The sequence below is a fragment of the Polyodon spathula genome, chromosome 3 (genome assembly GCF_017654505.1).
Source record: "Polyodon spathula isolate WHYD16114869_AA chromosome 3, ASM1765450v1, whole genome shotgun sequence".
NCBI classification, from domain to species: Eukaryota; Metazoa; Chordata; class Actinopteri; order Acipenseriformes; family Polyodontidae; genus Polyodon; species Polyodon spathula.
In genome coordinates, this window is record NC_054536.1 from 84878106 (window position 1) to 84902217 (window position 24112).

Genomic DNA, 24112 nt, shown 5'->3' on the forward strand with positions numbered 1-24112 from the left:
AAGTTACAGTGATTTGTCAAGGCCTGCTCCTTTGGTTTGAATCAAGCATAACTTCAGGAGGTATATTTAATTGTTTGAACTTACTTCAAAAGGCCAGGGGTCTAAACTGTCAATTTCTGTATTTAATGGCTGTTTAAAGGCTGGTGAATAGTATCAAGTCTCTATTGTGACCCACTGCCAAACTCAGCTGGCACCTTTCCAGTTCATTTGAGTAGGCTACTCAAGGCTGACCACTGTAATACCCATAGCAACCTTTCCATACGTGTTTACGTTACAGATAAGTGAGCAGTGTGCAAGCCTGTGCAGGCCAGCCTAAACTCTCACATTAAAGGAATGTAACTGTGTAACCAGTAGACAACATTATTATAATGCTGCTATCTGCTTCACACCAATACCCTTCTCTGTTTTCTAACCCTTGAAATAAAAAGGACAATTTACTGTGTAATTTAGTCTCTTCTGTTCTAGCAGAATGTGACTGTTGAATGTGTTGCTTACTGCATTGCAATTATTATACTCTTTAAAAGCAAATCATTATAATAGAACTGCCTGAGCACTGTTATTATTATAAAAAAAAAAAAAAAAAAAAAAAACATACTTTTAAAAAAAAAAAAAAAAAGTTTTTACCACTAATCTAAATAACACAGAATGAAAGCTTTTAAAACAATTGTTACTTTCAGGTTTCTGATAATTGCAAAATGTTGAAATTACATTCACAGAAAAAAATGACTTCCTTTTCATTATTTTTAAACAAATAACAAAACGGAAACAATTGTAGAATATAACACAGTACAAGGCCAGCTTTGACTTTGTACATGAAGTATGACAGGTTCTGCTTGTTTTCTTATGGTTTGGCAAGACAAGGAAAAAATAAAGCATTTTTAAAATGCTGTGACAGAAAGCAAATTAATTGTAACAGGAACAGTATGCCCTATACTGGATGGTTTGGCAGTTCATTCCAGGGTCAGTCGGAAGCCGGCCATCCAGGAAGTGACCATGTCTGTGTTTGGTGTTGTTATAATGTGTCGTATTATATCGGGACTGAAACCCTTGTTTTGCACGGAACGATACAATTGACTGTGTTGAGCCTGTGCTTATTATTTAAGTGTTGCTGACACACAACCCAGCCAAGTAAAGGAGTTGTTTCATTGAACGTGTGTGTGTGTGTTATTCCTGAGTACTGCAAGCCACTTTGCCAGGAATGTTCAAAATTGTTAAAATCTACAGCTTGGTTTATACAGCTTGGTGGGTCAATTTGTTAGACCCACCAAAATAAATTTAAAATACATCAGTGGTTTTATCTGCCGAGATACTAAAACTTCATAAAAAACCTGCTGGAATCCTTTCATAAAGAAAAAAGAGAATGCTCTACAACAATACATTTAAAAAATGAATGCACCATACATGTCCTTAGAGTAGATATACAATGAATGTATGTATTTGCAAGGAAGAGGTTTCATTACAGGAATCATTGGAATTTAGAAAATGTGTGTTCCAAGCATGGAACGTCTGGTAGGCCAGTGCCAATTTAGATTGATTAATATCGCTTTAGAGGTCTGTGATAGAGAGTGAACAAATCAGAGTGTATCCAGCACAGTATAACAGGAACAGTGTCCCCTGGACTGGATGGTTTGACAGTTCATTCCAAGGTCAGTCGGAAGTCGGCCATCCAAAAAGGGGGCGAAGCCACAATACTAGAAGTCAGTGCCTTACTGCGTAGGCAGTGTGTCAGTCATGGATTGGAGGAGACGTGATTGCACTTGCTACCGAAGGGGGGTGACTGAAGGTATATCAGGGGATGTGGTCGAGCGATCCGTTCCTCTGTTATGATTGTGAAAGACCTGTAAAGGACGGTAAAAGCCGGAAGTAACCGTGAGTTTTTGTCGTGTTGTATCTGTCTGTCTGTTAATTGTCACCCTTGTCATTCATAGAAGATTAAATCTGGGAGCTGTTGCTATTCAGCCAGCATCAATCCCAGACTGCACTGCACTACTGTTTCACTGTTGCTGTATAATTCACCACTTACACAAGGAGCACTTAGTGTTGGGATTCGTGACTGTGTCTGTGTATAATGTCTGTTATTATTACTATTTCGGTACTGAACCCTGTCGTTTTGACTGACTTTACAAATCGCTGTGCATAGTCAGTCTTATTATTTATAAAGCTTTGTTTTCACCATTGGAACTGTTATTGGATTGTTGTTATTAAGCACTGCATCAGCTCTACACCTATGCACTACCAGGGTTCTCCCCACACACACACACACATGAGGTCAGGTGAAAAGGTGGTCTTCTCCAGTAAAATAAACTGAGTAAATGGAAACCCAAAATGTATAGGGTCATTTTTAATTTAATACCTTTATTCCTGAGCATAAATCCAAAAGAATCATTGAATGCTGCTCACAAAATGAAGGATTCAAATACGAAATTGGAGCCAACTAGACAATGTTATGGGATCAATCAGCATCAATGTTCTATTGCTGTAATTTATTAATCCAGAGCAAATCACTCAATGATAAAAACAGAGTACAACTAATCGAAACTTCATTCCCCAGATTCATATACTTTGTACCAATTTCCTCATATCTCTAGATAGATTTTGATATACAGATACCTCCACTACATACGTGTAGAATGGGATATGCATCTCCTGCATGAATAATACATGACAAAGAAACACCAAGCTCTTCTCAAACCTCTAATCATTCTGTTAGCTTGATTTTTCAATTAAATACAAAGATTAAGATGCATACAAGGTTTTATTTATGCTCCAAGGTTTTAGCATGCTGAAATTATCCTTTAACTCTGCTCTCAGTAAGAGGCTCTGGCTTCTGTAAATACAATGTAATGCAACACTTATTGATTACCCTTCACATGTAAGTACTTTGTAAAATGAAGCTGATTTATTGGAAATTGGAGAGGGAACATCCCATAATGAATAGCTGCCATTCAATGTGAGAGACTGGTAAATGTTTGTCAAGATGTACTACCACTAATTGAGTTCATACACCCCATTTCAATAAACAAATGCTAATTAAATAAAGGTTTCGAAAAATTGATAGAATCTAGTTCCAATAAAGTCAATTCTACATAGCACACAACATGACCTTTAGGTAGGTCAAGGGAGAACATTTGTATTGATGTGTTATCAGTGTTTGTTCATCATTAGGCACACTAATACTACAGGTGAGTATTGGAACCATCATTGTTCAACATGGTTTAGAAAGTTATAATATCCTATTTAAGTGCAATACAAAAACACAAAGGTCTACAACCAAAAGAACAATTTTTTTAACAAAATAAAAACAAAATAGTGTTCCTATTAATAATTTATACTTTATTTGACATAACATTTCAATAAATCTACAGTAGTTCCCTAGCAACTGTATTACAGGTGACCTGCACCTGTACATAATGACTGCCCTGAACAACTGACATATATACACATACCACACTTTAAGGTGGTTCATTGAGTGGGGTCAGTTTAAGCATATTTTACAGCAGATCATAAATACTGGCAGTTGTGTAGAATATATCTATGTTTAATACAGTATGTAATTTCCTTTAAAAAAAAAAAATAGTATTTGCTATCAGGGATGTAACTTTCATAAGATTTCATCACCCAAACAAAGACTATACCAAACCCTGCTTGTCTCCAGAAATTATGGACTGGGTTTGCCTGTTTGATAATAAGGCATTTACTTACTTAAGTCAGTAGTCTTGATAGTCAGAATTAGCTTTTGGTTTGGCAAGATCATTACTTAGAATTTTAGAATTTGCAACAATGACAGTGATGATCATTATTTCTACCCCGTTCAGGCAATCCAGAACTACTGTACAAAATCATTATTGCAACAGACATCACAATGAAGATTAAACCAATACCATTTCCTGCAATCTGTCACATCTCAGTGGTATTTCAGTAATGAAATTCACTGAGGTCAGACTGGGAGAAAATTAAGGCAGTGCTACCAATAAATTTGTCAAGCTGTGTAGTTTTTTTGTTTGTTTGTTTTTTTGTTTTTTTTTTATTAATATGAAGTACTGTACTAGATCTTAGCTCATTTGAATGCATTCTTGACAAAAAGGAAATTGACACTATAGTTTTTACAAGGGTTCTGTATTTTTAGATTAAACGAAAGACAGATCCTCTTATCAAAGCTGTAGGGTAGTAACCCTTCTGCATTTACACCTGCAGTATCCTGTAAAAAGGCAAGTCCTTTTTTCTGTAACAAAGAAAAATGTGACCATGGAAATTGCAATTTAATACCAATGTGATGAAAATGTTTTATTAATAAATTACATTAGTGTTGTCACATGGTTAAATACAGCTATTTTAAACCCTTTCATTAGAACACATATTATATATATATATATATATATATATATATATATATATATATATATATATATATATATACACACACACACACACACCTCAAACTTTATTGCTTGATTCAAGGTAAGTTACATCTCCTGATTCTCATTAACTTGTTTGAAATAATGACCTAACCAAGATGCAACCCAATTTGAAAAGTGGTCAAAATGTAAGAATTCCTTTTTTATAGAAGAGAGCATGTGATCTATGGTTTTAAATATAAATAGTTTAAAATAATTGACACAATAGGCCTATTGTGACCAATGTACACTACATGTTGCCAATTTGTTGGTATCATCATAACATGCTTTCGCCATTCCAGGTGTACAAAGACCATTTCATTTGCTTTGTTTCACAGTTAGTGCCTTCCGTTGATTGTAGGTTTCCATCTGCCTATGTATTTAAAAATGACCATCTGCTTCCTGAGAAACAAGGGGGTTATTCCAGTACAAAGGGTTGCATTTCATGGAAAGTGATATGCAGAAGTACTGTACCGAAGTCCCACAAGTGTCTTTGCATAACAACTTCTCATCAAATGTTTGTTTACTGTCTTAGTTTTATATATCTTACAATTCTCTGTTTAAAATTATTAAAGTGTCCCCAAAAAATACCTAAATTACAGTATGCATTTACATCTCCCCCATATCCTTGCTACATGGGACACCTGGTATTCCCACCCAACACCTGCAAGGTAACACATGCAAGACAGTATTATCATGAAAAGTCAAAGATAAAAACATGTTTGTTTTTTTAGTAAGAATGAGAGAGTCATCCAAATATTTGCCATTAAAAGGTTATACAACTTGTCGTCTTTAAAAAGAATATTGCCTGAAGTTTTAAAGAAAATACTTCAGTGGAATGCTACTGTAGTTCATATCAATTTTAGTTTTTAACTTTTTACTTCTAAAACAGTAGTTTTATTCACTGTTGTCAGTGCTGGAAGTAAAAAGTTATTTTTAAGTGTACAACAACTGCTAGACAAGCATAGCTTTAGAAAAAAAGAACAAAATTGGACTAAACTTTAGTTTTGTGTACATTTGTGTCCAGAATCCACACAATGTCACATTTTGGCTACATCTGTGATCAAGTTTGCTGTTCATGAGACTTATTAAACTGTTGTTGAAGAGATCAACAAATACACAAAAAGCAAACCTCAACAGCTAAACATTACATATATTATAAGTTTACAGCATACAACTATGGCCAGCAGTTTTTGCATGACTTTTTTTTAAGATCATGTAATCAAAGAAAACTACAAAATGATATTGCAAGAGTCTACCGGAAGCCATAACAGCAGTACAGCACCTAATGTTAGATTTCAAAATGTCACAATTGTTATCAGTTTTTTCATTAAGTATATGTAAAACAACAATTCAGTATGCAATTCAATATGTTAATGTAACATTTTTCGCCTGACTTCATGAAGCAAAATAACTTAATTGTATAGGGTGATGATCAGCTCTATCTTTGATTATGTCAAGAATCACAGAAGTACAATTCCCAACCGCACAATAAACCAGTGCAGGCTCTTACGGATGCTCCCTGTAATATGCACTTTGTACAGTGCACTTGTGTACACACATTAGGTGGATACGGCGTAAAGTGAAGCTGTCATGCTTTTGGGCTGCTTTAGGTAAGAAAGTAATTGACTGCATGTACAGATTTCAAATATTTATACAAAGTGTAAAGGGCACCCCATTTTTTTTGAAAAAATAAAACATTTATAAAACAGTACTCCTGTTTTTGTAAGCAATACAGATTGTAATAAAATACATTATTCATATAACAAAAAGCAAATAAGTAACATACTGAATGTGTTTAGTTTAGTAGAAGGTGACACCACTACACAAAACCATTACTGTATTTTTAATCACAACCCCCATTTTTAATCAATACTGAAACATATTCCAATTATAAATTTTCTCCCAATTTGGAATGCCCAATCTCTTTTCCCCTCACTGCAGCAATTCCCCACATGGCTCAGGAGACCTGAAGGGTCCGTGGGTGTCCTCCAATCCCACAACTAAACCAGCTTCCTTTCCCACCCAGGAACTCAAGAGCTACATTCCTCTGGAGGAGAAAGGCCAGCGTTCCCTTGTTCCCCCCAGTTATTTAATCTTTGGCAAATGTGATGTAAACGTTAATTTGATTTCTAATGTTCTTCGGAATTGCAGCTGTCTCCTCTGCATCACCACCGTTGGCTATGTGGATCACTCCAGGAAACACAGGCCAGTCTTCCTCACAGAATTACAGTTTTCAGGGAGTGTGGCGATAAAGGGAAGCCAGATACTTTTGTCCATTGGGTAGTCTTTTGATTTGTTCAATTTAGCATTGCTATAATGAGATATTTCACAGTGGCCAAGAATGCCATGATAGCCTAAGAACCCTCCAGTAACATGAAGCTGAGCCATTACACAATTTCACCAAATATTATACTGTATCTTTTCATAATCACGACACTGAACAAGAATATCTGCAATAATTTAACTGTGCTGGCCATAATTACTCAGTGAAATATGCAAGAAGCTGCTGAAGGGAAGGCAGTGACTGCTGTTGTGATGCACTTTGCTGCTTAATTAGATAATGTAACTGTTCTTTACTTAGTTAATACTGATGCACACTATAATTAAGCTGTTGCTTTTAAATGTGCCGTGTTTTCGGAAATCTAAATCAGAATACCAGAACAGGTTTTCTGAAAACTGAACTTTTCTGGGTTTACATGAACACAATGTATCTTTAAAACTGTTTTAATACTGTACAGTATGCTTTTGTTTATCTGTTTATTGTTTCATGATATGTGTTCCTGATCAATATTATGGGCACCAGCTACATGTGCAACTCACATATGCGTTTTTACATTTTCTTGTTTGAATGTTTGTTTCAATGAAACAACTTCTAAATGCCTTGCTAGATTGATCTGAAATGTGTATACTGTGCATAACGCTGGGAGAACAAAACATGCAGTTATATAACAATGTGAAAAAGTGAGTTAAGTTTTAAATATGTGCCAAATATCCAAGAGTGCAAAATAATGGGATAATAAACAAATGAAAGTGAAATATTCTGCAGATTCAGAGCGTATTCTTTTGACTTTAAAGGTGCTTACGTATTACTTGTTTTATTGTATTACCAGAAGTTATTGATGCAATGCAAACAAATATATTAGAACAACTAACTCATCCAACACCTGGTTACGAGATCTTTAAACCTGCATTGTAAAGAACTTTCAGCATGATTTTCTTTTACCTTTTTAAACAGATTGGCTCTTACAAAATGTTTGAAATGTACAGTAGCCATTGCAGTGTGTCATCTCCTGGAAACTGATTTAAAGGGGACAGTTAAAAGCACTGCATTTAACCTCAGGCTCCACGGACAGTTTGTCACTCTTAAGAAATGTATTGCTGTCTAGTGCCTGTGAGCATTAAGATTTATTATAAGTGGCCTTGCAATAAATTATGCCCTAAAGGAGAGCTTCAGTTACATTATTTTGTATTTCTGCCATGTAAAGCATTTCACTTTTATGCCTGATCTTGAGCAATCCAATTTTATGGATTGTATTGAGTGAAATTCCCATTAAAACATAATACAAAGGGTAAGCGAGTGTAAGGTGTCATCTTGTTTGTATGTACTATGAAGCAGGCATTTGACACACAAAAAAAAAAAAAAAAAAAAAAAAAAAACACATGTTGCTCAAGTTTAAATTTATATTTTAATTAATATACAGTAGTATACGTTACATCTATCATGACTGCAGAACTTAATTTTCACTCCTGACTTCTGGCTTATTTCAAGTAGTAATTCTCCCAGAAAACCCAGTGAGAAAATGTAATTAAACAGCAGACAACTGGCAAGCTCCATTACACAATCAGGAATATAAGCCATATATGGATTCCATAGGACTGGCACAGGCAGGCAAACTAAGAGATATCATAAAAAATATACCAAATGTAATTTAACCAAACTAAATGGGTTTACTGTAGTAATGGGTTTTATTATTATTATTCATTCATAGTTTTCTTTTTCAGATATTTGTCAAAGAATATGTTGTCATCATTTGTTTGCTGTAATGAGCGATGTAATGATATACAATTGCCCCTTCTGAAATCGATTCTGTATGGTAGAATGCATTAACAAAATAGTAAAACATGAAAATATACAAAATTAACAAACAGACCTTATTGCGGCAGGTCAACTAGAACTATTTTGGGCAATTGTTCTATACATTCTGTTTATATCTTCCACTTTCTAAATTCTGTTCCAAGTTTACTTTCCAAATTCCAGGGAGTCTGCAGACACACAACTGGGCTTTTCCAGCTTGTTCTGTAAAAAATTTTTTCTAACAAGCAATATATATCTTTAAGAAAAGAGACTATGACAACACTCAAATAATGGCTTCAAATTCATAACGAATTCCAGCTGAATACCACAGGAATCACACCTGAAAATCTTCTGCATTTCTGAGTTCTGAAATAATAAATTTTGAATTCAGCCCTGTTAAGTCATGTGGGTTGTTGCTCACGTGTATAAGGTATGCGTTCACATCCTCTTATTTGCAGCGGTGGGGTGCCCCACCCCTGTGCATATTTTTGTGTTTTATATGCTGTGTATGTATTGCTGCGCGGAGGGTGGGTTATGTAGCACGGGTGATTTAAAAGAGATGAGGCAATAGAACTTCCAGAAATAACAATTGCTACTCTTTCTGGAGGACCAGCACGATACTTCTTGTGGGTTTAATGAGCTGTTTGTTTGGCCATTGTGCCGTTTTGTTTGTTCAGTGTTTCTATTTTCTTCAACCTTTTTATTTGTTCATTTATAATAAATAATATAATATAATAAACCGGCACAACAGCGCATTCACTACACATTCTGCGTCCTGCATTTAATGGCCTGACAACCACCAGCTAGACTGTTCACACTCACCCACCAGGGGATTGTGAGAAGTTCTAATGCATGCATGAATGCATGCCTTATACATGTGATCTACATCATTTGTTACAAAGGAACATGGAATGAACATTTCAGAAAGGAGACAACACCAATGGAATAAAATGAACAATTTATTGAGTTGACAGATAAATATGCCTGTAAGTGATTACGTTGTTATTTGAATTTGGCCCATAGCCTTTCCCATTAGAGCTCGTTAGCTGCCCTTATGCTGGCAAACTATGATGAGTGACATATATGAATTAGATGAATGTCTAATGACAGCGGACAGGACTAGTAGTACTTGAGGGCTACCTTCCCCCTAGATAAGGCACACTGCAAGGTGGAGGCAGGAGATGAGGGGGACCAAACAAAATGAAAGATAAAGGGCATGGATGAAAGGGTAATTAATGGTTTGATAATTACATATTTGATTAAGGGGTGGATTCTCCTTTCAGAAATACAAACAAGTTTCCAAGGAAATCCATGTGAATTAACGGGAAGTGAATAAGATATTCAGGTGTTATTCCCGTTGGATTCAACCAAAATCAATAATGAATTTGCTGCTATTATTTTTAAGTATTACCAAGAATACTTCATTGTCACTCTTCCTGTTCTTCAGTCCCTGTTAACAGATAGAGGGATGTTCAGCAGTTATTTTAAATCAATGGTATTGTAGTTACTTTTCCCATGTTGCTCTGTCCACTATTCCTGAACTACTATGTCTGCTACTTTACACAAAGTAAAATCATCTGGCGAAGAAAAAAAGGTGTTCACTGATGCTCACGTAGCAGCCAGTCATTGCCAAAGGTTCTGGAGTCAGGAAGTGTGGAACTACTGCGCCAAAATTATACTGCTAGTACATACTTTGAACTACCTATTTTTCAGTGTCAATTTACTGAAATAATGATGGTTCTGTATTATTTGTGATACTGGCTAAACTCAGAAAATGGCTATACTAGCAAATGGTAAGATATTGTTTCACTTCTTCACAAAATTATATATCCCTTCCCTATGGCACAGTATCCTCTTCTCCTTCACCGTAAAAACACAAAACGTAATATAGTAATTTCTGTATAAACAAATACATTTTAAGTTAATATTAGTTGGGTTTCCATAAAGGTTTGCAAGGTTGTCGTGCATATTTACATTGTATATCTAGGATTCATGTCACAACCGTGTCCTCACAAATTAGCATTAAAGAAAATACCCATTATAACTCATAATATAATTATGAACCATAAAACACAATACCGCAATAAGAACTAGTGACTCTAGCTTAATTATCCCTAAATTTATGATGAAAAGACATTAACAATTACTATTATGTATGTTTAATTATTTCAAATCAATCATAAATGTGTTTGTTATTAGACAAAAAGAAACCCAACAATCCAAATTATTATTACATTTATTCATATTCTCAAAGGAAGAAGAATAAAGGTTGGGCTTCAGTGTTAAAAACATATGTATAAAGAAGAAACAAAATAAAACATTCAAGGAAAAGTAATGCATTGTTAAATGTTCATAATGAATCCTTGATGTGCTCTCTGGTCATTGAGTTCTGCACTAGTGAAGCAGTCTTTAGTAGTTCATCATGCATTGTTTAGTTCAGTCACACATTACATATACATGCGCTGGCTTCCAAGTGGCTAAGTACGCATGTACAATGTTCCAGCATTTGGCTGAATAGACACACATTACGTATTGGCATGGCTTCAGTTCAGTTACTTGTAAACACACAATATATGTGATACTTATTCTGTTGATTTGATGTTTAAAACAAAGTCTTCTTAACATGGTCGTCCTCTCTGTGAAAGTTAATTGTGCATCAGCACAGTGCAGCATCTCCGTGAAGACTGTAGGCAAAAGCTTTTGTCGTTCTGGAGGGAGCTTTTGTCGTTCTTCTCCGGGACAGCTTTGAAGATTACATCATTGCGTCTTCGCTGAAGAACTTCGGAGTTTGATGAGTTGAGAGCGATGAAATGTTTTGAAGAAAGAGAGAATCCAGAGAGCAAAAATCCTTGTTTTGAGTTTAACAACACAATGTATAGGCGTTCCCTAGTACTGTAAACAAGTCCTTGTCGGTCCTTCCATTGGTTCACAGTATTTGATAGACAGTTGCGTGTCACACAAAAAGGGTGTGTTAAAAATGGAATGTATCCACCTATTTCGTTGTCAAAGGATTTTACATTTATCATTTAAACCTATTCAATATAACTTTAGTTGCTTTCATTAGAGAAGCATATCAATTTCAGTTTAATTATCTATACAAAATTACGATTACAAGCATATAAACACATCAATACAATCAAAGGATAATATTCAAAAAGTTATTAGTTTATAATATTCAATTAAAACACAATAAACCCTCCAGGTTTATTGGGAAACTTACTTAAAATAACCATTAAACTTGTGTTTACAAGTTATGTAATTAAAAATGATTCTTAAAGCATTTAAACTAAATTTTAACACAATAATGGTACAACTGTCACTATAGCTTGGCTTGGTAAGTTTTATGACACCTTAGGAGACCAGATAATCAGATAGCATTTTGGAAGGTGAGCCTCAAAGAGTTAACAATAGTTTGGCCTGTGCCTTGGTCAAATCAACAAGATAAGATTTGAAGTAGATCTGGTTAAGAATGTTCTGGAATCGGTGTTAACAACTCAATCACCACAGCATGTCACACAGACAATAGTCTGAATTAAGTATCTGGGAAATGCTTATATTAAAATTAATTTAACCATGAATTTCCTTGCCAGGTGAACCATATAAGACTTAATTAACCTCAGGAAGAAAGCATTCCTCTACCTTCAATGTACACTGTGTTATTTACTAAAGTACATTTTTATACAAAACTTTAAAATGTACAGCATGTGTTTCACACCAATGCCACCACAGCTGAAATGAATGAGAGGACAATGAACCCTGCACTGACCACTTGTTATTTAAAAATAAGTATGTAATTGGCTTGGTAAAGAGTACAATTTTGTCAAAAATACAAATTATTTCACTCAAAACCCCTTATTCTTATTGTGATGTGTTTTTAAAAGCCATCTTTTATATTTAATTCCCACTGGTTAAACACATGAGATATATGTAAACCATTAGCCTGCCAGTAAATGTAGGGGACTGTAATGCATCTCTCTACACCAATGATGCACTCTGGCCCTCAAGGTCCATTCTTTCTTCCAATCAAGTCCTATATTAGTTAATTGACTGTCAGAATAGGTCTTCACTCTATACCAACACTTAATGAATATGACATGACCCAACGTCAGAGTCTCTGAAGCTGACTACTGTACAAAACAAGTGTTTTTTTTTTTGTTTTGTTTTTCCTGAGTAGGTATTACAACTGGTGATGTCAATGATGTGTATGCTGTTTGAAACAGTGTGTTTCCAGTTGGACAGTTAAGTCAGTCAGGCATATGTCCATGCGAACAGTGTGGCTAAATAAGCCTAAATGAGTACACAATGTAATCACACCAGCATGATAAACAAGGGGATTGTTTAATATACCCTATTACAGACAACAAAAAAGTGCCTAATCTGGAAATCATAGCCTATAAAACCAGTGCCTTCATTCTGCTTATTAATATTGTTTTATTGTACGAAAACCCAACAATATTATATGTAGAACCATGTAAAAGCCTATACAGCAAAGCAGAGGTTTTAAATGTTTGTTTCTGAAACTAAAAGACATGAGTCAGGCTGTCTATTTATAAAATACTACACGCAGGCCTGGGCAGGAATGGGAATTTTCAGTCATGAATGTTACATTTCCATTCCTAATGTATGAGTTTCAGTGCACTGCCCATTTACAATGGGTGACCACCATTTCCAATGCCACAGGTTCAGACTAGTACTAAATATTCATGCTCCAGCTTTTGCATGCCATAAAAAACAGATAATTTGCATTCACGGTACCAACTGTTTCTGTCACTGTGGAGTGAAATTTCATTTACACCTTCCAGGATAAGTTTTATTTATTTATTTATTTATTTTTTTTGTTACTCATCCCACTGAAAATGCTAGGGTTTCTAACAGGTCACAAAGAAGGGATGTTTCTTAAGATCTCTTAATAAGCATTTTAGTACTCAGTTTACAAGGAAAACACTTAAATAACAGGGCATTGCTCTTGTCTCAGCACAAACCACTTATTTTAGAATGCTGCACAGTGTCTGTGTCCTGACCTCCTGTAACATAATGAAGTCATATTTATTCACAAGCTAGTCCCAATTATTCTTCTTACCCATAGATGGATATTATGTCACCTCCCTAGGGACACTTATAACAGCCTTTTTTGTTGTTGTTATGGTTCATATTGGGAACTGAAGCACAGGCAAGTAATACATATTATCACAGACTTGTAATTAATTGCTGCAACTGGTATCCTTAATATGCGTTAAAATATAACATGCACGCAGCTAGCGCCTTGTGTTTTCTGCCACAGTTGTACAGAATAACGCTCAATGGTACCACTGTGGCTCTTGGCTGATATCTGTATTAAAGTAGCTGGGTCAGTTTTACATCTCCTTGTGTGGACCGTATACATTCTGGCTGCAAGGATTAACAAGGGCATGCTTGTGTGTTTCTTTTCAAACACTTTACTGACCAAAAACAAAAAACACCCCCTTGTTGTTAAGGGTTTGTTGGTATTTTCAATCTCTGTTTCCCACTCAACACGCAGTAGAAACTCTAGATGAGACCGTATGATATAACCTACCTGAGACCTCGTTTAACAATTTACATCTACTTCTCATGTGTTCATTGACTATTAAATTAGCAAGTAAATTTGCAATCCAATAAAGAATAACAAATGACTACCGACCAGCAGACAAAACTGACCGAACACTGAGCCACTATGCACCGAACTGGCCTATTACCCCTGGTAATCGGCTCTGTACTGTACTTATTTATAAAATGTTATTAAATCTTCTCTTTAAGACCATAGTTTTACCAGAAAATGCTTCAAAATAACACACAATATACCAACAAGCTCATGGTTGGGCAATTCTGGTTTAGGCATAGTGAACAAAAATAACTAGGTTTAGGACCTGGATGGAGATTGAATTGACTGAATTGAACAATTTAGAACATCACTGGAACAAAGAACTGGACTGGAACAGCCAGTGTTGACTGCAGCTATTTAGTTTAAAAATTAACACTGCTAAAGGCGATTCAGATCATATGCAAAACCAGTACATCAGGCAATCGCATCTTTATTTTAAAGTTCAATGACAGAGTCAAAGTGAACAATTAAATGAACCCAGGCACTGGCATAGCTAAGTAAAGACATGCACTGTATAAATTGTGATTAATGAATGCAAATGATTTCATTCTGCTGTTGCATAAGTAAATCCCTGGCAATAATACAGGTTCACTCACTGATAGTGCTGTGGAAATAGATCTGTTGTTCTTTATTCAGACTAACACAGTTTGAGCATTAAGAGTAGATTATTAGTTTTATGGACTTAAAGTAGGAAACACGCTTCCTAGCTTTGCTATGTTTAAGAGATCAGACACTGGAAGCCGCTCACCTTCATCGGAGTAGTTGGGTTTTTCCTAAAATAAATAATTTATAACCCATCACGCCTATAGCATATTGATTGATTCCTATTGACCATATTTATAAAAAGACCTAATTCCTAATCAATGTTAACCACCTTAGTTGATATGTATAACTTTTGAGCTCTTGATTACTCTTTGTTGTTGTCTCCTGTGTGATTTCACATACTAACAACTAAAGTAAACAACTTTCCTCACTTGCTAAATGAACGTTTTTTCTCATTCAGAACCACCTACAGATACTGGCTGATTATTTTTGTTTTGAAAAGGCAGTCCTGGGGATATTTCCACCCGGATATTGTTGTCCAAGCCATCTTTTTGCCAATATATTATTGGAACTTACTATTATAACAAAAGGTCTTGGAGCAAAATAGGTCAGCCCAGTTCTTACTACACATATGTCCACCTCACACCCAGTATACATGGTACTAAATGTCACTGTTGCAGGCAGACTGTGCTCCCTCCAAGGCAAAGTTCAGGCACTGAGGTTGCTGGAGCTGTTCTGTTGTTGTACTGTAACCAGTCATAACTGCTGGCTCCTTGCAAGCACTACATGGATTTCAGTTTAAAAGATAGGAAAGATCCTTTAGATCCTGAGAATGTCCAGTACAGAAACACACCAAGATATGTAGTACTGTTTAGTACTGTATGTCCTATGTACTTTTCTCCAGTTATTTTATTCCATTATATAATATTGTATTATTTATTACAATATATTAAAAAAAAATTCTAGTATATAAAGCCATTGTAAAACACACAGATCACTCAGAAAACTCAGATAAAAATAACTACTCAGGTTACATACCCATCCTACAGTCATATTACTAATGATTTAGTACGCTTATCTTCTTAAGGTCCTGGGACCTGCAAATGTGATTGTGTCTCTCATGGATTTTCACTCATGCATGAGTTTTATGGATTTTTTTGGTTATGCATATGGTTTATATGTAGATTTTTCCAATTAATACTTTATATCAGTGAATCAGTAGAACTCCAGTTAGAGGGTATACTGTCTGGGAGTTGCTCTGGTCAGTAAGGTATAAACTCGAGCAACAGGCACTATTCTACAGACCAGCTCATTGACCAAGGTAGGGCCCGATAACCATGGATCTTTTGAGATTTTAAAAAGTGTTAAATAGTAGCTGTATTGCTATTTTACCTTTGCAATGTTTTTCTTTCCATCTGTTTGTTGATTTATTTATTTATTTTTAAAGTAGACATTCTGAATGTTTCATGGCCATTTTCCATGTGGTAGTGATCTGGAATTGAGCTTCCTGATTGGTGGATGGGATTTCTGAGGTTTCTAATTTATTTGCTTATAACTGACTGAAATTATAAAAGGCACTCCATCGATAATGTTGTTCCTTCTTTTTTATACTTGATACTCCTTTAAATAATGAGTTTACACATGAATAAGTAAATATGAAGGAAATAAGATTGCCTAGGAATATAACAAATTTAAGTCTCTGGTGAGAATATAAATATAAATGTTTGCTGCACAAAAGTTCTTTCATAACATAACTCAAACAAAGATCTAAATTTATAAATCAAAATGTTTAGTTTAACCACCATCTAACCCTCTGGTGGCCTTTGTGTACTGGCATTAATCAATTCCATTAGAAAGGTAAACGTTGTATTCGTTCTACTTTGCCAGGTAATTTTTCTGAGCTGCTAATAGCATGTTGCACACAATGAGTTTACTGGTGCAGACTGCTTGAAATTAGTAATGTCTTTATAATTAATTCTGCTATTCTCAGTGGAGTAAGCACCTGAGCTGCCAACTCTGCATTAAACTGATAGAACATGTTGTGATTCCGTGCCAGATTCAAGAACTATACAATAACCATTGCCTTTAGTAACATGTAAAAGTATTTGATTGTTTCAAACCCAGGAACTACTGACATGAATCTTTTACAACAGCATTCGTTAAGCCATCAATTTAAATAAAATAAAATGTAATGAATGACATTTTTATGAACAGGGCTTTGTTAAGTGGAGAAAAACTGAACAGCATTTCGATACTCCCGCCAATGATACAGTAATGAAAACAATGCACTGTCAGATAGATTTGTTTCAATAAGTTGTAACAGCCATGCTAAAACTTTCAAAACTGAATAATAAAATTATAATAAATTACATGACCATTTTTATACACAATACAGAAGTGCTTACAAAACCTTTAAATCACTTGGAGGATCTGCAGTGGTGTGGCACAAGGGGGTATTTATAGAGGTAACAGTGACAACAAATTATTTGTATAGCAACCTAATGGTGAACAGGGGCACTAGAGCAAGTCTTGCAGTCTGACTGTAAGTGCACTGTAAAACAATGTTAAAACCACAATATTTGATTGAAACAAAAAACAGGACTGTTGGGAGTACTTGAGGACCAGGGTTGAAAAACCACCTTGGGAAAAATTGGGAAACCCTTTATAATAATACTGACTTATTACTTTGGAGAAACCATTTCAAAGCCATGAGCAGAAAAAAATATATTGCACAGTGGTTCTAGCAAAGTAGTGCTCTGTTATAGTACCTTATAGTGCCTTTGATCAACTAAGTAGACCCAATTATGTTTTTAAAATGTAATTCTATAAAGCTTGCAATGTTTTCAGGCAGGAAATCTACATTACCATTAATACAAATACCTAGTACATTCATTGGTCAATCTACTAGCCAATTACCAGCAAGTTCCCATCAATTACTGGCAAATCCTGCCGTGTTTTCGAATTACCACCAGCTCCCCCCACCCCACCACCACCTCACTCCCAGCCTCGTCTGGAGGGATGGGGGGGAGAGAGAGTATACGATGCTCCTCTGCCTAATCATTTTTGTTCACCAGGAGGAACACGTCGCACAGATGTATTATTTGTTTTTTTAGCAGGCAGCACCAGGATGCTCAGAAGGATAAGGCTGCGCTCCAACTATTGTTACTCTGCTTATTTTTCTTCAACCACTGTTTGGTTCAATCTTTTTGAAAATCTGTAAGATTTTGTATTATAATAAAGGTGCTTCTTTAATGCAAGATTGTCCTGACTGAAACAGTTTTAGGGATTTTAAGACAGTGGGGTCAAATTTAATCTGAACAGCAGAGGGAAATAGAAATGAATGAGTCAACAAACCTGATGGCATCCATGGATCTGAAGATGGTTTCACCTTGGTGTTGACTTGCTCCCAGTCAAGGTCATCATCTTTGGCTTGGCTATATCCGCAAGTTGTGTATGATTCATCAAAGTTGCAGTCACCTATAAAAATAAATCGCACAGCTTTTGAGATCTTTTAACATCACATTAAAATTCACATTCCTTATGTACAAAGGGTTAAAATGAATTATTAACAAATACTCATTTTTCTGCCAGCATCCAAATGTTCAAATTCATGTCATCTGGTATCAAAAAACACTAAAGGTGTTATTATGATAGATTACATAATTTGTTTATTACTCTCTGACTTAATCATCACCGTTGCCACTGTGCAAATAGATTAAACAGTTTCATAAGGTATTTAGCTACAAATCCATCTCAAAGGCAACTGACAGCAGTTGGCCCTTGCTTCACAAGGCTGAAGTAAAATATGCTGGCGGTACCACCAACATTACATACAGTGGTGTAGTCCTACTTAAAGGACCAGAACGGCAATTAAAATATAGATTTTTCTAAAACAAAATTATACACATTCACGTTTTATTTGTACATTGAACTTGAGGTAACATCTTTCTTAGTGGTTACCATTCTGAAAGTAATAGCTTGCCAAAATTGCATACATTGTGGCTGATTTAAACACTGCCACCATTTTTTGATCCTTTCAGTTTTTTTTCCGCCAGGGGTAAAAATGTATAGACCACCACTAAACATAATTAACTTCAATTTAAATTTGGTATTCAAAATATCGGGTTAATACAATTTTAGAGTGATTTTATTAAGACACTTTAGATCATTTGGAACACGCCCCCTTTGTCTTGCAATAAGTACACTTTATCGTGCTTAAAGTTTGGTTTGCAAAACAAAACCAGGCATTGTAAACTGGCTAATTTATTTAAATAAATAAACAAATAAATAAATAAATGTCTAAGCCACAAGACTTCAGAGACCGTTCATTTGAAGTCTAAGACTGACTGGCTATTATGGGTGTACACTTCCTTTAGATTCCTGTCTCTTAATAGCTCAATAGAAGACAGTATAACACATACAGTATTCGGCTTGTAACTCCTTTTAACGCCAATCCCAGCTGTACAGAATCAATTTTTTTGGCACAATGGATGGGTGAACTCATGGTAACATATCTCAAGAATCTGTTTCAGCCATCTAACAGAATGATATAATTTCCCTGTCTTTACAAAAAGTATTTGGTAGCAACTCATAACTGAAGTACAACTAAATTAAACCGTAAAATACGTGAAAAAAATATACTTAGAGACTTGTCACTGTCACAGTGTCATGCTTTCTATTAGAATCATTGCAAGTGGCATGTAATTTAAGCATTTATACTTTCAACTAGGAAACTTGTCGCTATCCATAATAACCTAATAACACTGTGACATTTAAAGTTTCAAGTTATGTCTCTTTATGTTGACATGGCAGAAATGTAATTTATTACTACAAAGGCATTCTTGTGTAAATTACTTTAGTACTTCTAGAAATCATAATTTGTAAAATGATGTTAACAAAGCAAATGTCAATTTAACTATTCCTCCAGGACAAGGAATCTCATTAAAAGGCATTTAGCTCCTGGGTTTAATATCTCACTTGACAAATAAATAAATAAATATTTATAATATATACATAATAATATATATATATGATATATTAATATAATATAACCTGTCTATATATTATATATATATAATATATATATATATATAATACCTTTCACTCCTTTCACTCACCTTTCGAACTATGGTTGAGATATGGTATTACATTTATAAGCAATATTGATATAAAGCAGCCCGGTTCAAGTACAATGCTGTCAATGTCAGTGAGAACAAAGACAGAATATTTACTTGACCTGGCTGCTCTGTCCTCGATTGCCAGTGTCTGGATCACAAATATATGTAAATAAATAAAAGCACATTCTTCCAGTTGTTTTCTAGAAAGTGCATCAGTATCATGGGGTGAAATTAAACTTTTCCTACATTTGACTTGAAAAAAGCATGCATTTAAAAAATTACAAAAGCCTTAACAGACATATAGAACATACTGTTATAATAACAAGATAGTAACATACTGTACATCCCTCGTCACTTCTATAGATTACAAAAGAATACCTAACAGTATCACAAAAAAGTAGATCACTGTACAGTGCTGATACTCTTAAACTTGTATTAAGAATTGTAACCAAGTTGTACCACAATGGTAAAAGCGGTTCTTTAAAAATAAGCAGGGCTTGAAGATTTCGGTTTTAAAACGATATCAGAAAACGATTTAGTATCACCAGCCAATCAGCTTTCAGCTATAGCGGGTATTAATACGGTAGATGCCTGTAGCCATAAACACGGGTTTAAAGCTGCTTTACAGATCGGTCAGTGCAGAGACCCGGGGGGTTTGGAATGAATGACTGACCTTGCTTTTTTACTGACAAGTAAAAAAGTTATGTATTTAATAAAGTTTTTTTTTTTTTTTTTTCTCAAATTATGTATGTGATCCTTTATAAAAAAAATTGCTGGGACTATTTTCCTTAAAGCTTCTCAGCAGTAGTGCACACAACAAATCATTACAAGTTCAAGGTAAATATAGGTTTTAAAGGTTTTTTTTTGTTTTGTTTTGTTTTTTTTTTCAAGAAAATAATGAGAAAAAACACCCCCAAAGACCTATTTAGAAAATTCAGTTTGTATTTTTTTTTTAAACTAATAAACCTGGGTTTTGGCAATATACAGTGGTTTGCAGAAGTATTCACCCCCTACCAATAATGTCACATTTTGTTAAATTACAAATAATGTATGCACATGTGTGTAAATGCAATTTATTTTAGAAACTGAAAATTGATGCATTTGAGTGATTTTGCCAAATAATAATAAAATGAAAAAAACTAACTATACAAAAAAATAGAAGTGTGACATTTACATATGCAAAGACAGACAGTGATATCTCCAGGATATAATGCTAAAGAATGTCCTAACCAAGCAGTACTCGCTCTCTATAGATAATATATGCATCCCCAACTGGGGATATTGAACCACTTAAAAACCTTTCTCCTGTCTCCTTGTACTACAACTAACATATCAACAAAAAGAAGGATATTTTGAGTCTGCAAGTTTGGCTTCACAGTAAACAGCTACCTCGAAATGAATTTGTTTTACTCATGCCATAAATTTCCTTAATTTTGCAAGCTATGTTTTATTATGCTTAAGTGCGGAGATTGGCACCAATATGATAATTATGTTGAATAAATTGATTACAAGCCAAACAAACGTTGCATTTTCAGATGACTTTAAAGCATTTAAATATTTGCATATTTTTCTTAAAACAAATTTTATGCTAATGTCTGTGTGCTTTGTACTGTATGTTATTGTGAACAAGCTGGCTTTAGTGGTGATGTCAGACCACAAAGTGCTGAAACGTGCTGTTGCGCGTATTTAATAAACATACAGAGAATAAAAAGTTGAACAAAACACAAACACTGTGACAAAATAAACGGTGCGTGGGCCAAAACAAATAGACAGACAGAAAAACGGTGGACGAACAGAATAAAGCACCGTGCTGGCACTTCCAGCAAGCAATAGCAAATGTAATTGTAACAATGAGGTGATCTGCACACATGTTTGCAGATAGTCCACAGTCTTAATAATATTACAGTTAATTAGGCATGATATTCATTTATTGCCGTTATATTCTGGATTGATAACATATTGCTAATATCCTTATCAGATGTAAAAAACGTGACCCCCCCCCCCCCGTCTTGCCCAGCTGCTCTGGCTGCTTCTCCTGTTCCCTTACAATGCCCTTCATAACGCAGGTCCTAAGTACCTCTTCAACCTGCTGACCCGCTATGTCCCTGCCCGCAAGCTGAGGTCCTCCGACTCTGGCCTGCTAGTTATCTCCAAGCAAAAGTGCACCACACTTAGAGAATGATCATTTAGCCTCATGGCTCACTTTAAATCAACGCTCAAGACCCAATGGCTCTTGCTTGTTTTCCATGCTCTTAAAGCCTGATATCTGTTATTAGCTGTCATGTCTTTCATGGGGTTTCCATGCAGGGTAATTTACATGAGGAATGGCTATGGGCGTGCACATTTGGGAGAATTACTCGTGTAAATCAGGTTTGTGGCCAAAAAAAAAAAACGGCCGGAGAGGGATAGGGTAAATATCATTAACTCGTAAAATGACGAAAATCCAAACACAGTTTGGCATGGAAACCCGCATTTCAGATGTAAATGTGAATGAGCTTGTTTATCCTTAACTATAAATATTGCAAGAGAGCAGGTCAGTTGTTACTGTGGATTCCAAGACGGCAGAAAGTAGTGGCTGATGGGTTATTTTTTGGTTAGCAGTGGTGTAGTTCACCTTAATGATAAAGTGGGTGGCTTTTTTTATTGTTGTTTTTTGTTGTGTCTGGTCTGTCATGTTGTACATCTCTTGTGGGTTTACAGTTCTGTATAAAACCACTTACCATGAACTGTGTTATGCCCTTATTATAGTATTGAAGCAGCTGTTTGAGAATACCCTTGCTATAAAAACTACGCTAAATTTGAACACGACGTGCAAGTGAGCTGCTTAAATGTCTAACTGGATTAATTCCCGTCCTTTTTTGAATCCCAGCTATGTCCAAAGACCAAGCATGTCTTTCCTCCACGTTAATAAATATAGTTGGTGAACTGGATGCCCAAAAACATCCAGCAAGTTGTTGCCCTCTCAGAACTGACCTAATAAAACTGCAACGTATTGATTGTGTTGTATTTGTTTGCATCATTAATATTTAACAAAACATTAAATCCAACACAACTTAAAAGAAAGGAGAGAATCTATGAACAGCATGAGCCTCCTCAGTTCGCTCCTGTCCAATTGAAACTGGCGGCGGAGGTAACCTTCACAGTTGCCATGTCCGCTTATAATGAGTTGGATTGGGCTTGTTTTTGAGAGTAGCGGGTTGGAATTCGTATAAACACCCATACTCTAACATGGGTTCGCTTGTTTTCAAAGGCAGCGCCGTTTCACACGTGTACCAGTTCTCTACGCATGGAAACCACATTTTCACAAAATGTCACTCGTAATCTTCAAAAACGGCACAAGTACTTTACGCATAGCTAATTTACATATCAACCCCCAACTTTCCCATTCATTTGCATGACGTCAAAAAGCCTGGTTTACAAGTAAAATAAATTTAGCGACAGGAAATCTAAAAATGCACTTTACACGAGACACTTTTCTTGAGCAAATGTCTTAAGCTAAAAAAACATGCATGAAACCCCATGTTTGCTACTTCTGATTTTCACTATCTTATTCTGATTCTATATGACATATGCATACTGTTGTGTCTCTGCTATTTCTGATCTTTCACTGCATCTTCTCATGATTCTATATGACATACGCATCTACAATGTTTTAGAATTATCACGCTAGCCTTGCATTTAGTGTATTATGCGTTGTTTTTCACTGCATTTAATGTATTATGCATTGTTTTTTACTGTATCTTGTAAAGCCCTTTTTTGATGGTGGTCCACTATGAAAGGCGCTATATAAAATAAAGATGGATTGATTGATATTATTATTTGGTATTTGAAGGTTGTGTAACAGACCCATGTAATGGACCTGGTTGGCCTTTTTTTGTCAGTATTGGAAATTGTGGGCAATTATGCCAGGGGAACAACTAAAAGCACATTAAACTGGGTTAATTACAATACGCCCTCAAAATATTCTATACAACACACAACCCAAAAGAGTGAATACATCAACAGTGTTGAGGTGGGCTGCCAAGTACAGGTAACTGCCCTGACTACTGCCCTGGTTCATTTGAACTACCTGAATATATGGCACTTGCTGTAGTTCGACTTGCTTCATCAAATGTGTAGCTTTCTTCTGAGACTTTAATGATCCAATTGATTGTACAGAACATATAGGCCTTTGACAAATTGGATAAAATAGGCTTTTATTCCCTTTTGATATTAAAATCAATGGCATCTGGAATGAAAGTGTTTCTCTCTGAGCAGCAGAATCAAGAGAGACTTGTCAGTGCAGCGATAGCTCCTTTATTTATTAGTGTCATGGGGTTCACTGCAGCTCTTATCTTTTACTGATAGAATCAATTTGCTG

The 24112-nt window shown here is 35.3% G+C and overlaps 1 protein-coding gene across 9 annotated transcripts in view; it reads right to left on the reverse strand.

Moving 5' to 3' along the window:
* Positions 1-24112, reverse strand: part of LOC121313538 (receptor-type tyrosine-protein phosphatase mu-like) — a 273535-nt gene that overhangs the window by 188178 nt on the left and 61245 nt on the right. For all 9 annotated transcript variants that reach the window (XM_041246205.1, XM_041246206.1, XM_041246204.1 and 6 more), the window contains exon 2: positions 17990-18112. In XM_041246205.1, the coding sequence (XP_041102139.1) occupies positions 17990-18112 (123 nt within the window). The remainder of the gene's footprint in view (positions 1-17989; positions 18113-24112) is intronic.